This window comes from Myripristis murdjan, chromosome 7, assembly GCF_902150065.1.
Source record: "Myripristis murdjan chromosome 7, fMyrMur1.1, whole genome shotgun sequence".
Lineage (NCBI taxonomy): Eukaryota > Metazoa > Chordata > Actinopteri > Holocentriformes > Holocentridae > Myripristis > Myripristis murdjan.
In genome coordinates, this window is record NC_043986.1 from 128913 (window position 1) to 145120 (window position 16208).

Here is a 16208-nt window from a genome sequence, read left to right on the forward strand (position 1 = left end):
GGTCAGGGTCAGGGTTAGGGCTCGGGTCAGTCACAGCTGTGCTGCTGATGGTAAACTAACTGGTTTCTAACCGCAGCAGGTGCCCGCTCCCCGCTCACACACACTCCTGAGCAGTTTTGGTGACTGTGTGTTCGCCAGCCCTTTAAGCAGTAAACGGTAACTCTAGCATTAGTCTTAGCAGATGGGACAGACTTTGCATTAGCTTTACGTCGCTAGCTGCTAGCTGCTAGCTGGCTAACTGAACCTTCCCTAAATATTCATCTTATTATCCAACATGGAGACACGCCAGCACTGAGGAGTGAGCTCATTTACGGGGACAAGTCAGTGCAGCTCCTCTTTATTGCAGTTTCAGTCAAATCTGACCGTAACTGACTCCGCTTGCCAGCTGTTCCCAGCTGTTCCCTCGAGAAACATGGCGGCTCCGCCGTCAGCTGTCAGAGGCTACACAAACAACAGGCTGTGCATGATCCTTCACACAATACTTACTCGTTAATGGGTGTAAATTATATTAAACGTGTCGGAGTGCAGACTAGGTTTAGGTGTGAAAGCCCGGGTGATTGTAGCTGTAAAAACAACACATCTGCAGCTTCTCACGCCGCCCAGGAAGACGCCATTTTGTCGCCAACAGCAGCGAGCAGCGGCGGAGAGGCGCCGCCTGGCGGAAAGCGGCGGCACGGCAGGCGGCGTGCGGCCGCGCGGCGTCCAACAATTCAGTTTCCATAGAAACGGTCAAGATGCGTACGCACAAAACCCTGTGTACATCATTTCCTGCGTATGAACTGTATGTATAAAATCAGAATGTGCGCATTTCTAGCGCGTTAAAAGTTATGTAGAGGATGTTTTGTGATGTGATGAATTGGAGATGAAATATCAGCTGAGAGACGGAATCTTTTAGTAAAAGATTTTGATTTTTTAGGTTGATAACCAGATGCACTGATAGTGGTTTTGTTTTATTTTATTGGCGTTCACACAAAGTTAAACAAAAACCAATCAAAGACACGTTTATAACAATTCATTACTTCTGTGAGGTTAATTTGATCATTATTTTAAATGACATGAAGTCAGAGTCAACATTTTATCAATCTGTAATGTTATATATCTGTAATCCATGAAAATAAATCAGGACCACAGTGGGCCTGTATGGACTGTCCATCCAGTTGGTGTGGGATATGTTTCTGTGTTCTTCTGCACTGGTGTACTGGAGACAGCAGTGGTGGTGAAGGTCAGCGTTGTTGGGCTGTGTGTGTTTCTGATTTGAAAGGATCAGCAGGAGGAGGAAGTAGAGGTCATTAATAAACTTTATTTCCTATTAAATGTGAAAGCATGAGTGTGTTTTTGATATGCACTGTGTGTAAAGCCACACACACACACGCTGAGTTGTTGTTAAATTTTATTTCTGCTCACAAAAGCTTTGACAAAGACAAATATCCTCAAAGTCAATCTAAACCTATGATAATAAAAGATGAAAGGGTGAAACATAATGATGGTCAAAACAATCAAAGTAAATGTATAAAATGAAGTTTTAAGATGTGATCTGAAACGAGCCGCAGTCACTTTATTCATCAGCCTGGCAGTTTACACTCTCCCCTGCATGGAGAGGAGAGGATCTGAGTTCTGCACAGGAAACATGTTGGCTTTTAACTGGAATACCTTTTCTGACAAACACCCCCCATGAGAATAAAAAAACTCCAACTAACACTGACACTAAGAAAAACTCAACTCAAACTAAACATTTTCAAACAAGAAAAAATAATCTGAAACCAGCAAACCCGCTCTAGAGACTAAAGTGAAACTAAACTGAGCTGGAAACTAAAATTAAGAACAAAATAAAAATAAAAACTAATGAAAAATTCAGAACAATAATAACTTTGATAGTCATGCTATTTTTTTTGAAAAGCAACACAAAACAGTGAAATGCAAAGGTGAGATAAGAGGCAATGGGTAGCGTTGGTGGTGGTCGGGTTGGGCGGCGGTAGGGGTCAGGCTCGGCGGCAGTGGGAGTTGGGTTTAGCATTAGGCCGCTCCTCCAACACCTGGGTTGGGGATCGGAGCTTCGTCCACATCCTGCACATTCACCAGCACGGTGGCGGTGGCGGTGGGCAGCTGGGTGGCGAAGGGAACATCATTTTCCACTGCGACCAGCAGGGTGTGCTGACGGGCCCGCTCAAAGTCCAGGCCCTGCAGGGACAAGGCATCAGAAAAACCTCTTGTGAACAAGAAAAACAAATACATTCATTTTTTTCAGGTGCACTGATGTTTGTTTCCCTTTAAGCAAGAAAATGAAAGTTGTTTCTCTTTGCACACAACAAGTAGACTGGTGGGGGGTCCCACGTGTTTAACCTGTGCAGGTGGACCAACTGCTCAGGTCATGACTCAGCAGTTTACCTGCAGCTGAAAGAAAAGGGACACACCTTCCAGGACCATCAGGTTCATGTCCTGGACAGGAGGACAGATGGCTGGACAGAGGAACTGTCTCTGAGCAGAGGAGGAGCTCTCACACCTCCTGTCTCCCACCTGCAACACTGTCCTGTCCCTCCTGGAGTCAGGTGACCCTAATGACCCTCAGGTGACCCTAACGACACTAACGAGGTGGTCCCAGCAGGAAGGAGCGCTAACGGGGCAGTCACCTGGAGAATGAGCTCACAGGTGGAACAGCTGGGACGTCCCACCTGTCTGTCAGAGCTGAAGAGGAGAAACGTGTTGAAGAACCTGCAGACAGACCAGCTGACCTCAGTTCAGCTCCGTGTGGAGAACCAGGAGCTGCTGACTGAGAACCTCCACAGACAACCAGTAGGTGGCGCTGGTTGAAACTTTTCCCTCACACAAAATGCAGTCATTTTTAAACAGTAAACGAGTGACACATCCTACAGTTTTACCACTGAAACATGTTAAATGCAGATGCATGAATGAGACGGTGTGGATCACAGCCCACCGCGACGCTGTGAGGAACAACAGAAACCACTTATTACCTAGTGAAAAGAATATATAAAATAAAAATGGTATGAATTATGTGGAAAATGTAGACATACAGAATTTGCAAAATGTGCATAGGTAACTTTTTTGAAACAGTTTTTGCAAAAGTAGTTTGAACCTACAAGGTTCATGGGCAACACGTGTGTGAAGGTGCAGTTTTCAATGCAAAATTCACTCTGTTCAGGCAATAATGTTAAACTCAACTGCTGTTGAAAATCAACAGGTGCTGTGGTTTGTGCTTTATGGTTGTGTAATTTAGATGTGTGTGTTCTCCCTCTGCTGTGTGTGTTGGATCTTTTTGTTGCTTGTTATGCGTCTTATGTTTGTTCCTCCATGTTTTTATAAAGCATGAACCTGCACAGGGACTACAGATGAAAATAAGCCTGTATGGCTACAAGGTGCATGCTAGGGCACCTGATCATTAATGTGCACGCTCTCTTCTTAAAAGGCTCAGTCACAACCTGAGCGCATGTCACATACTGTAGGAATCTGTCAGGACCTGCAGCCTCAGCCGTGATCGCAAGAAAATCTGTGCGAGCGCGGCGATGCGACGGCAGCTCCCCAGAAGGCGTGGGACCGTGGGGTGACACCGGCCCGCAGACTCTGCTGACCTCTTACCTTGGCAGTGGTGATGATGCCCTCGTTTTGATTGGCTCCTGACTCCACGGTGAAATATTCATCGGGATCGCCGCTGACAATCGTGAACTTGGCGATCCAGGCTCGAGAATGGGGCTCATCACCGTCGGTTACCAGCATCTTAGCAACATGAAATCCAACTTTGTTTTCTGGGACCGTCGCTTCATACTGGAAAGAAGGAAGGAAGGAAGACACAACACGTGTTTGGGTAATGATCATCCATCACACCTCAGAATATGAACCACAACACTGTAGTCTGTCTTTCAACAAAACATGAGACATTTTTGTCCAGATGATGTTTTTAATTCAACATGTTTAATACTTGAGAATATCAATATGCACAGAGGTATATCTGGGGGGGGTGGGGGGGGCTTTCTCAATGTGACAACCGTTTGGTTTCACCTCTGTGACTCGTGGCCTACATTCCTTTTGTATTTCAGTCCCAGCCTTGGTCATGAAGTCATCTTTTCACTCTGTTGTCCAAGTTTATATCTCCAGCATGAAACAACACAGTAGGAACACACAGGGACGAGTATCTAAACGCTCACTTCTCCTCAACATTAAATCTGGATACAGATGGAACCTTCTGTCCATTCTCTGAATTCATCTCCTCTGTATTTGTGCAGGTTTCAGGAAGCTTCCGGATGCAGACCAAATGGAGCAGCAGCACCGGAAATCGCGGTGGCAAGGAGCCGATAGTTCAAGAGAGAGCGGTCTATGAGCGAGACATGAAGGGGACATTTTTAAACCATCGCACACTGAAATAACGTCACTGTAACTTTACCAGGAGTTGTTTGGTGATGTGTTCATGATGCGTTTAATGACCTCACGGACCGCCGTCCTCCTGTGTTGATGTGTTTAATGACCTTTAAACGGACACTTTTATTTTCCTATGTAAGGGAGCAGAAATGAGCCTTAAGGTGAGCTTTTTATCATCCTTTTTCAGAACATCTGACACCTGTGTCAGGAGTGCTATGTAAGCTAGCTAGCAGCACATTCAGCTGCACCACACTGACACACGGCCTGCTGTTGCCTCAACAGGTTGCACTGCATGCTGGGTACATGGTACTCACTTTGGACTGGCTGAAGGCCGGGGCGTGGTCGTTGCTGTCGGAGATGGAGATGATGACCCTCGCCTGCCCTGAATGTCCATGTCCCTCTAGGTCTGCAGCCTGCACATCCAAGGTGTAATTCCTGCATGTCTGTGGGCAGAGACACACACTGTGGTCATGCTTCCACTTCCTGCTGTCTGCTCCATGTTTGCTCCAGCCTCTTCAGGCAGGAACCCTGGAGATCTTCTCACCCCAGAGAGGTCACCACGTTCAGTGGGATTTTACAGCATATCAGGCAGGTTTTGATATACTGGGAACCTTAAAGAGTAACGTAACCCCCAACCCACACCTGTGTGAAGTCTGACCTCGTGTAGTGAAAAGCAGGGTGCCGGGTCATCTTTGGTGGCAGATGATGTCACCACCTATGGGTGGTCCCAGTGTTTTGGCACATTTTAGCACAGAGGCCCACATCACAAACTGAGATTCCCCGTACACACTCGATCTCAGGGAGCCTCCACTATTCAGAACTTCAGTATTTACTAACCCTAACCCTAAGAAACCACTTTGACGTTTCTGTGCACGTACCCTCGTGACAGTCCCTCAGTGAGCAGCCCCCATGTTAGCTACCTGTAGTACCGGAGTGTGACATGGAACGTCTTTAAAGCCTCACCTCTCTGTCCAGCCCAGCAGAGTTGACCCGGATCATTCCACTCACAGGGTTGATTGCAAACATATTGCCGTTGGGCAGCTCTGGATCCTGTCTCAGAATTCTGTAGCGAATATCTGAGTTGGCATTACCAGGTTCATCCAAATCTGTGGCCTCGACCTTAATCACCTCAAAACCTGCAGCGAGAAACAAATCAGTCAAGAGGAGATTTAAAGGGTGATTTTACTGCTGGAAAGGTCTTTTCATGAAACAGGACTGTGTAGGCAACAGAAAGGCACAAATATTTTTGAAATTGGTGCTACATAACTAGAGAAAGCAGAGAAAGGGGGGCAGTGGAATTTGCTTTAGCTCGAAAGGCAGCCACACGGCCGGAATGACCTGGCCAAAGCCCGTGTCCAAGTCCCAGCTCGTCTGACTGTTACGCCCTTTTTCCACCACATGGTATCTACTCTGCTGGTCGCGGCTCTGCCCACTCTCAGATCACTCAAAGAGGGTTCGAGTCGGCCCCCACACCTCCACAGCTCCTGGTGTGTGTGTGTGTGTGTGTGTGTGTGTGTGTGTGTGTGTTCTGGCAGACAGAGCAGCGCTGCAGGGCAACACCGCCCAGAAAAACTCTGGCGCCCTCTTCCTCCTGGGAGGAGCTATTCAGCTCTTCCTGCCTCGATAAAGCCCTCGACATCCTGCGGGACCCGTCCCACCCAGGACGTCTGTCTGAGCCGCTGCCCTCGGACGGGACGTACAGGACAATCAAAACATCAAAATAAGGACAAACAGGCCAGAAAGCAGCAGGAACCAGACTGGACAGTGAAGCGGGCCCTGTGTCCTGCCCCGGGCCGCCGGTCCAAGGTGCAGGACGCAGATCTGAGGAACAGGTGGAACGCCATGTTCCTTTTTACTATTTATTTATTTATGTTTTATTTTTGTTTTGTTTTTTTTTAACTGATTTTTATAGGCTTGAACTTTGCGCTGAGAGGGTTGCATTCAATTTTGTGGTACATGTACAATGACAATAAAACTATTCTATTCTATTCTTCTCTGTCGGGTCTCCATGAGGCAAAAGCTTGGATATTATGCGAACCCGATTCTGTCGAGGCTCCTAGCGAGCGGAGCTGATGTGATGTGAACCCTGCCATGTAAAACATGATTTTTTTCAGTGAATCTCTAAGTTACATTAATATTGTTTACATGAAGCAGCCACTTCCAGTGGGTCTTGTTGATTTTTGTGAAAATCAAACACTTGTGTGAAGGGCTTGGTGTAAATAATGACAGCAATTTTGGCATGTTATTACATAATCTAATGAATAATTACATATACATAAAAGCACAACCTCTGTATCATGTAATAACAACCCCAATGTGTGATAAGTTATTTCAAAAAGCAAAAGCAAGGTTTTTATTACAAAACGTCAGCGTTATTAAATTGCAGGACGCACCAACAGGCGAGGCCTCGGGAGCGTCTCCCAGGAAGGTGTCTTTGGTGAAAATGGGTACGTTGTCATTCATGTCGATGACGACCACCCTGATTTCCATGAGTTCCTCAACAGCTCCTGACCCGACTGCCTCAGCATGAGCTACAATCTTCAGACACACAAAAAATCATGTTTGTATAACAGTGTGATGCAATGCTTCATGTTCATTACCAACAAATGAAAGAACTTCTTTTAATGAGCAGGTTAGGAGAAAAACAGTTCCTCTGTGTTAATCCATACTAACAGGAACAGCCTCAGAGGTGTTTTTAACACTGTGGACCGTCTTTTAAATCCCGCACATCTTCATCAGTGTGAGTCATCAGGTATATCTGGGACAGCTTTAAAGTGGTTTCATTCTTATTTGACAAATAGATTTTTTTCTGTTGTTGTTGCGGAACTAAAGGTACAGGGTGACTGCAGGGTACATCTGCACATCATCTCACTCACTATTAACAGCAGAGACAGAGCCTACCAAGTAGGAGTCCTGTCTCTCTCTGTCCAGCGGCTGTGTGATGTACAGATTCCCGTTGTCTCTGTCCACAGCGAAGAGGCCGACAGGAGGCTGGTCGACTCCTGATCCACTGATGGAGTACCTGATTGTCTTAAATTTATCTTCATCAGATCGTATCTGTACAAAACACAGAAACACAGATTTAAGGCAGCAATATACCTGTGTCAATATATCAATATATTCCTCTGTGGCAGCAATGGAAACGGTCTATGCCAAATGTAAATATTCAAAATGCAGATGAACTGGATCTGTGGTTGTTCTTACCTGCACCATAAATTTGGGGAAGGGTCCTCTGTCATTTTCAGGATAATTAATAGGAGGGATGACCCAGGCTCTCTTCCTCCTCCTCAGATGTTGAGAGGGTTTGGGGAAGGACAGAACAGGAACATCTGATTTGGCTGGAATCTGGAAAAACATAGAGGTGTGCTGTCAGTAGTGTTACCATGACAGTTTATTTATCAGGGACAACACACACTAACGAACAGTTAAACTGTAAGAGAGTCAGAGTCAGTTTTCATCTGCTGTCCCCAGCCACAGTTTTAAAAGGCAACCTCAAATTCAAAATGAACGTGTTTTCAATTTAAGAGACACAATGACACACACGGCCATTCAGCAGACAAAACAAAGTACAGGTAAGTCAAGCACACAGTAACAGCCTGTGGCAGAACAAACAGCACAAATAAGAACAGAAAAGCATAGAAACGCACAGATATAGCACCGGAGCGCATAGAGTAGCACAGCATAGAGCACATACAGAATGGACAGCAACACACACTGACTGAGACAGAAACACAATAAACAACAGTAAGAGTTGTTTGAGATGATTTAAAAGAGTATTCCACCATTTTGGGCAAAATCTCCCTTTTTCTGACTTCCCCAGACTGAGACCAGATGTTGGACACCATTTCCACCTCTGTGCATCCACTGGTTCAGTTCCTATGGGTAGCATTTCCTGTTAGCTTAGCATAAAGACTTGAAGTCTATGGGAGTCATTAGCCTGGAGTTGACATACAAAACTTGAAATTAAAAAAAAAAAAAAAAAAAAAAAAAAAAAAAGGAGAGTGATTTTGGGAGAAGTTAGATCGTGGAATTGTAACAGCTGCACACATCTAAACAACAACAATAATAATAATAAGAAGAAGAACAACAATAACAACAATAATAATGTGTGCTGTTATTATACAACAAGTAGATCCGACCGAGCAATCTGATTGGTCAATCAGACGTTTAGAATGTGCTCAAATGAGCATGACAGCACAGCTAGCTGTGCTCAAATGAAAAATACCTCATCACTGAAAATATTACTCCGCCTATATCTTATTGCCCAAGTCTGTGTGGTTTCCATGGCAACATCAAATGTTTCACCGAAACCCGAATCAAAAGCCGCTGTCAGCTTTGTTAGCCTGCATAATGGACCGTTTGGTTGTCAATTTTGATTTCTTTGGCGACCTAAGTTTGGATAAACGGCTGAACGAGGAAGACAAGACAGAAGAGAAAAAGGAGAGATACGCGAGAGTGACGAGTGAAGAGCTGGATCAGCTGGAGAGGTCAGGAAATTAAGCCGGTACGGCCCGGTCAACGTCTTGGGCCATCAAATGTCTACAAGACGACCTGACAAACACCGGGCAAACAGCTGATTTCTCAGCTGTAAGGAAAGAAGAGCTAAGCAAGATCCTCCGTGAATTTTATGGAGCTTTAATTTCTATAATAAAGAGAATGAAATGCCTCAGCAGATTCAGCACCACGGACAGTACCTGCTGAGGCAGATTCAGCACCACGGACAGTACCCACTGAGGCAGATTCAGCACCATGGACAGTACCCGCTGAGGCGGATTCAGCACCACGGACAGTACCTGCTGAGGAAGATTCAGCACCACGGACAGTACCTGTCAGATTTCTCATGGAGATGTGCGGCTGTAACTTTGTTCTTGTTATTAATGTGTTAATGTTATCAGTTATTAATGAGCCTATTAATCGTTATTAATTTGTTTATTCTTTATGAGTTTTCTAGGCCATTGATTTAATTAGTTTGTCAATTTGTTTGCATCTGTACATTGAAATGAACATTTAATAAATCAACATCTGTGAAAACTGTGGTCTTTATTTCAGAGGTAAATTGATAACAGCCTGAAAAGGTGATTCTATAACTCTGTTCAGCCTTAATGTGACTGCTTACTGTCATTACTTTTGCTGCTTAGCCACATTAATCGGAGCTGACGTTAAATTGGAGTGACACACCCCCAGCTGAAATAAAACATCTGCCGGTGACTTTATGAAAAGAGAGATGTTTGTTGTGGCGCCGACACTGAAAAGCAGTAGCCTGTATTTAACTATAACTGTTAATATGAGTTGGTTGTAGATGAAGATCAGCTGTGCTGCTGAGTCGCTGTCACGGCACCTGTTAGCATAAAAATGACTGAGAAGTCAGCATGAAAAGTCCATGAAAAAATGATTTTTTCCAGCGGATATTCTAGTTCCAACATGATTGAGCTAGCAGAGCAGTTTTGTGTTGCTGTGTGTGTATTTATTCAGTTTTGGGGAATCACGATGTCTAGAAAACATGATCAGCCCAAGTTGGCTGACAAGGACTAGTTACCGTCAGATCTCATGATCCCACTGAAACGGAGAGAATACTAGCAAAAAAACATACCATACCATACCATACCACTTTATTTATATAGCACATTTAAAAACAACAAAGTTGAACCAAAGTGCTGTACAAGTTAAAAGACAAAAAACAAACAAACAAACAAATAACACAAAACGAACAAAAAACCACATAAGAACATAAAACATACAAGGTGTCACTTTCAAACAAATGACACATAAGAGACATAAGAACACAAAACATGCAAGGTGTCACATACAAACAGATGACACAGAAGAACATAAAACATAGTCACTGTTACATACAAACAAATGACACATAGGTACATAAAAGCAGTCAACGCAGGCTATGTTTTAATAGCCAAGGAATAAAAATGTGTTTTTAGGCGTGATTTAAACACCTGCAGAGTGGGGGCTTGCCTAACATTCAGCGGCAGTACGTTCTCAATTGCACTCATTATTATTCATTATTATTATTATTATTCATTATTATTATTTATACTGGTTATTCAGTTGTTTACACTGTTTAGTCTGTTGTTGTACATTCTGTTTTATCTAGCTATTCTCAATTGCACTCATTACTATTTAGCTCCTGTTTTTTAGCACTAGTTATATAGACCATATCATACCAGTTATATAGACTATATTTATGTATAATATTTATATTTATATATACCTAAACGGTCCCACAATTCCATCTCTGCTGTAATCCGGAAGCCAAGCAACGACATTTCGTTGCCAAAATCTCACTGCTGTGTTTTTTTCTGCAATGACAATAAAAGAAGTCTAAGTCTAAGTCTAAGTCTAAGTCTAAGTTCCACAGCTTTGGGGCTGCCACTTTGAACGCCCGGTCTCCCCTGAGCTTCAACCTGGATTTAGGAACGGCCAAGAGAAGCTGATCGGAGGACCTGAGAGACCTTGAAGGAACATAGGGTTCCAACAGGTCGGAGAGATAGGTGGGTGCCAAACCATTTAGGCACTTAAAAACGAACAGTAAAATTTTGAACTCAATCCTAAAAGGCACAGGAAGCCAGTGGAGAGAGGCCAGTACAGGGGTGATGTGCTCTTGCTTACGTGTACCGGTTAGCAAACGAGCAGCAGCATTCTGGACTAACTGTAAGCGGGAGATGGAGGCCTGACTAACACCGACATACAAAGCATTACAATAGTCAAGACGGGATGTCATAAAAGCATGCATAACCATTTCAAAAACAGAACGCGATAAAAAGGGTTTGACCTTGGACAGCCTCCTAAGCTGAAAAAAGCTCTTTCCCACCACAGCATTTATCTTCACAAAAGATTCAAGGGGGCCCAAGTACATTGCTGGGACCAAACACCATGACTTCAGTTTTGCTGTTGTTGAAATTTAAAAAGTTTAAAGCCAGCCATGCTTTGACATCTTCCAAGCATGCAAACAAAGGTTTTAAAGAGTCAGGATTGTTTCGCTGCAAAGGCAGGTAGATTTGACTGTCATCTGCATAACAATGGAAGGAGACACCGTGTTTTCTAAAAATAGATCCTAGGGGAAGCAAGTACAGCATAAATAAAATTGGCCCAAGGATTGAGCCTTGAGGCACTCCGCAGTGGAGAGACGCCGTGGAGGATACCGCATCCCCCAGGCTGACGCAGAAGGTCCTTTCAGACAGGTATGACCTAAAAAACTCCAAAGCTGAACCTTTTATGCCAACCCAGTGCTCCAGGCGAAAAAGCAAAATACTGTGATCTACTGTGTCAAACGCCGCAGTTAGATCTAACAGTACGAGAATGAGAGAGTCACCAGAGTCTGTGGCCAAAAAAATGTCATTAAAAATTTTTAGGAGTGCAGTCTCAGTACTGTGCAGCGCCTTGTAACCAGACTGAAACACCTCCAAAATGCCATTGGTTTTCAGAAATGACAACAGTTGGACAATTACAATTTCTTCTAAAGCTTTAGAAAGAAACGGGAGCTTGGAGATCGGCCTAAAATTAGACAGAACAGAGGCGTCAAGGTTGGGCTTCTTAATAAGCGGTTGCACCACAGCATGTTTAAAATTTGCTGGTACATCTCCTGCAAGGCTCTTGTTCATGATTTTTTGAACAGTAGGTTCTATAACCCTGATAGTCTCTTTAACAAGGCATGGGGGAAGGACGTCTACAGGGGAGCCAGAGGGTTTCATGTGGGAAATAATTTCCTCTAACTGAGAGAGAGAGAAAGGCTCAAAACGGCTAAAAGTGGCGGGGCAGGTGACTGTAATAGAGGGGTCATGTGTCGGGGTAGAGATGCTGGCTCTAATGTTGGCTACTTTATCAATAAAAAATTGTAGAAAGAGCTCATATGTTTCAGAGGAGGCATCGAGACAGACAGACTGGGGGACATCCAGAATATCATTAATAGTTTTAAAAAGAACTTGAGGCTTGTGACAAGTAGTTAAAACAATATCTGACAAATATTTCATCTTTTCGGCTTTGACAGTTTGCTGATACATGCGCCAGCTGTCCCTCAAAATGTCAAAAGACACCTGCATCTTGTCTTTTTTCCACTGACGCTCAGCCCTCCTGCATTCTCTTCTGGCTTTTCGTGTGCTGTCGTTTAGCCAGGGCTCAGAAATGGGTTTACAACATCTGGTTTTTAAGGGGGCGACAGTATCAAGAATTTGTAAACAAGTACAGTCAAAGCAAGAGGTTAGCTCATCTGTGTTTACACACACTGGACTGGCTGAGCTAGCTAGGCCTACAGTGGCGCTGGTAAATGCAGACAGGAAACAAACGTTGATATTTTGAGAGCAAAATGCCCACAGTATGGATACAGTTTGATCATACATTTTATTTTGTTGGTAATAGTTGTATATCGCATTATTACACTCGAGGGTGTGCTTGACCATCATTATTGTCACGACAGTGATGCACACCCTCTCGTGTAATAATCCTTAGATAGCTTACTCTGTAATAAGTAAACTTTGTTAATAATCATTTCTTTGTTTGTTAATTGTAGAATAATTAAAGTTTAATTTAACTATAATTTTACCTTTTATTAATGATGGCTATAATAGAGTGTTAACCACTTAGTTCCAGCAGGAGGTGTTCCTGGGTGTTCAGTTCCTCTTTACCTATGGACCAAATCAGCCAAGTGGGGGCGCTACATCATGGTAAAACATGCACAGGGCTTGGATTCCTTAATCACTGCTTGCGGCTGGATTTGTGTTTGTGTTGGTGTTTGTGTTTTGTGTTTTGTGTTTTGTGTTTGTGTTTGTGTTTTGTGTTTATGTTTGTGTTTGCTCGAACTCCTCTGTAGTACCTGTGCGCTGCCAGCAGGGGCGTCCTGGCTGCTGGACTCCTGCTGGCTGCAGTCGTACTTGACCCTGGCGGGCACGGTCACCTGGTCGCTCTGGGAGCTGACGGCGTGGATCAGGAAGTCGTGGTGTCCTGTGTGCAGAGTCAGCTCAGCGTTCACCTGGCCAGGTAACACACAGCAGAGCGTCACACTGAGCGACACGTTCAGAGAAAAACAGCTGATCCACCGCCGAGCTCGGTGCAACATGACAGCCTTTCTGTTGGTAAGATCAACTGCACAGTTTGCTGTTTGTGTCACAGGTGTGTTACATGTGTGTCACAGGTGTGTCAACAGGTGTGTCACAGGTGTGTTACAGGTGTGTCACAGGTGTGTTACAGGTGTGTCAACAAGTGTGTTACAGGTGTGTTACATGTGTGTCACAGGTGTGTCACAGGTGTGTTACAGGTGTGTCACAGGTGTGTCACAGGTGTGTCACAGGTGTGTCAACAAGTGTGTCACAGGTGTGTCACAGGTGTGTCACAGGTGTGCAGCAGACTGAGTGCTGTGTGCTGCTCACCGTCAGCGTGCCGTCGGCGTCCACCGTGAAGCGTCCGTCGCTGCTGCTGAGAGCAAAGCGGGCTGAGCAGCCCTGGAAGCCCACTGCAGCACAGAGACACACAACAGGAATACACACTAGAACCTGAGGCCACAAGAGGGCGCCACTGCAGCCGGGCACAACCAAACAACACCAGAGTCTGAACGTACAGCGCCCCCCTGCAGCTCTCCCCCACCCCTCTCTGTCCTAAGCCCCTCCCACCAGACAAGCCACCACACACACACACACACACACACACACACACACACACACACACAACAGGAGGCATGTCCACAAACTGTATACCCTTAGAAATTCTACAGGATTTGATTCAGTTGTTTGATAGAAACTGTCAGAGACTCTAAGGCTGTGTGCAGCCCCACGGCCCTGAAGCAGACGTTCAGTGTTTCTGTGTTTTCTTACCGTTGCCCAGCGTCCAGCGGCTGTGCAGCTGCCTGCTGCACACTCTGAAAATCAGCTTCTCCACCTCAAACCCCGGGACACACGCCACCGCCTCACAGGGAACTAATGTCAGGGCCTGCAAATAAAAACTGGCTTAAAAAGCTGCTAGAACAATCAAATAAAGACAATAATATTATGAATGTATTCCAGGTGCGTCAGAAACATTTCAGCAGGTCACATCGAAACCATTCAACTGATTTCTGGGCCCAAACGTTAATGTTGTCAGAAAAACGCAGAAGTTACACTTGTTTGGTTTAAAACGTTGAGTAATCCAAGACATTCATCTCTAACAACAACATACAGAGCTGGGTGAGAAAAAAACGACTTGCAGTGAGAAAAGGACCATCGACCGCCCAGGAAACTGAGGAGAAACGCTGCTCAGTCCAGCTTTAAGAGCCAAACAACGCCAAGCTGTGCATCTCAGCTGCAACCAGCAGATCTGCAACTCCAACGGTAGATCTGTAGATCTGACAATCTACATAGAGGGACAGATCTCAGAGCTTCAGATCTCAGAGCTACAGATCTCAGAGCTTCAGATCTCAGAGCTTCAGATCTGCAGATGGAGCTGCAGATGTGCGGCCTGTGCTTCCAGCTCATGGGAAATCTGTGTCTGCAGAGTGCACAGGTAACAGTTCAGGTCTGGCTGCTTGCTGCTTGGTTGACCAGCAGATTCTGTCAGTGAAGTTTGAACTCACCTGAAAAAAGACGACTGAGGTTAAAAGTCCCAGCAGCGTACAGCCGGCGCTCCCCATCTCTTCAGATCAGACTGAAATTCTCCCGGTCAGGCAGAAATAAAAATGCAGTTTGTTTTTGGAGGAAAGTTTCACACCTGAAGAGGAATCCAGGTACAGAGCAGTTATAGCAGGAGCACAGCACAGGTGTGTCTCTACCTGCTCTCTTCCAGAGGCTCCTCCCACCATCTGAGGAGATCCCCCCTGAGTCGCGGTGTGGTTTCCATCCCGCCCGCGGCACAACTGCCTGGATCTTCACAGCCACACAGTTCTGAGGAACAAAAACAACCGAGCCCGTTCAAAGGGAAAACATTTCTTTTGCCAAATGAAATGGGAACAGAAACAACCTCGGCCTCGCTCGACCTTTCCAAGGTACCTGCCTCTGAGGTACCGGGCCCTCCGCACGTCAGAGCGTGGAACCCGATCCTTAAGGCTAGAACCTGGTCCTGTCCTACACAAACCTGTCCTACACACACCTGCCCCACACACACCTGTCCGACACACACCTGTCCTACACACACCTGTCCTACACACACCTGCCCCACACACACCTGTCCGACACACACCTGTCCTACACACACCTGCCCCACACACACCTGTCCGACACACACCTGCCCCACACACACCTGTCCGACACACACCTGCCCCACACAAACCTGCCCCACACACACCTGTCTAACATACCTGCCCTACACACACCTGCCCCACACACACCTGTCCAACATACCTGCCACACACACACCTGTCCAACATACCTGCCACACACACACCTGCCTGACCAGGACCTCTGCTCAGCAGGAAACTGTGACCAGGATCAACATGAGGATCAGCCTCAACAGTCTGAGTGGCCTCAATCCACACAGGACAACATCCCACATCCCACCACCACACAGACAGGCAGGCAGACAGGCAGACAGACAGACAGACAGGCAGACAGAAAGACAGACAGACAGACAGACAGATGGGCAGACAGACAGGCAGCAAGACAGGCAGACAGGCAGGCAGACAGACAGGCAGGCAGACAGACAGAAAGACAGACAGACATACAGACAGGCAGGCAGACAGACAGACAGACAGACAGACACAGGCAGGCAGACAGACAGACAGGCAGGCAGACAGACAGAAAGAAAGACAGGCAGGCAGACAGACAGACAGGCAGGCAGACAGACAGGCAGGCAGACAGACAGACAGGCAGGCAGACAGCAGACAGACAGACAGACAGACACAGGCAGGCAGACAGACAGACAGGCAGGCA

General features: G+C 45.6%; 1 protein-coding gene across 2 annotated transcripts; it reads right to left on the reverse strand.

Annotated features, from left to right (window-relative positions):
- Positions 1-1392: 1392 nt before the first annotated feature.
- On the reverse strand, positions 1393-15061 carry LOC115361641 (cadherin-1-like). 2 transcript variants are annotated; one of them, XM_030055159.1, is made up of 11 exons: positions 14918-15061; positions 14184-14298; positions 13743-13825; positions 13190-13345; positions 7573-7713; positions 7270-7425; positions 6762-6906; positions 5332-5504; positions 4683-4811; positions 3592-3777; positions 1393-2178 (listed from the first exon to the last, which is right to left on the reverse strand). In XM_030055159.1, the coding sequence occupies exons 1-11, from the start codon at positions 14972-14974 to the stop codon at positions 2014-2016; spliced, it is 1506 nt and encodes a 501-aa protein (XP_029911019.1). In that variant the 5' UTR covers positions 14975-15061; the 3' UTR covers positions 1393-2013. The 2 variants fall into 2 exon arrangements, with proteins under 2 accessions (XP_029911019.1, XP_029911020.1); XM_030055160.1 differs by lacking the exon at positions 3592-3777.
- Positions 15062-16208: the final 1147 nt, after the last annotated feature.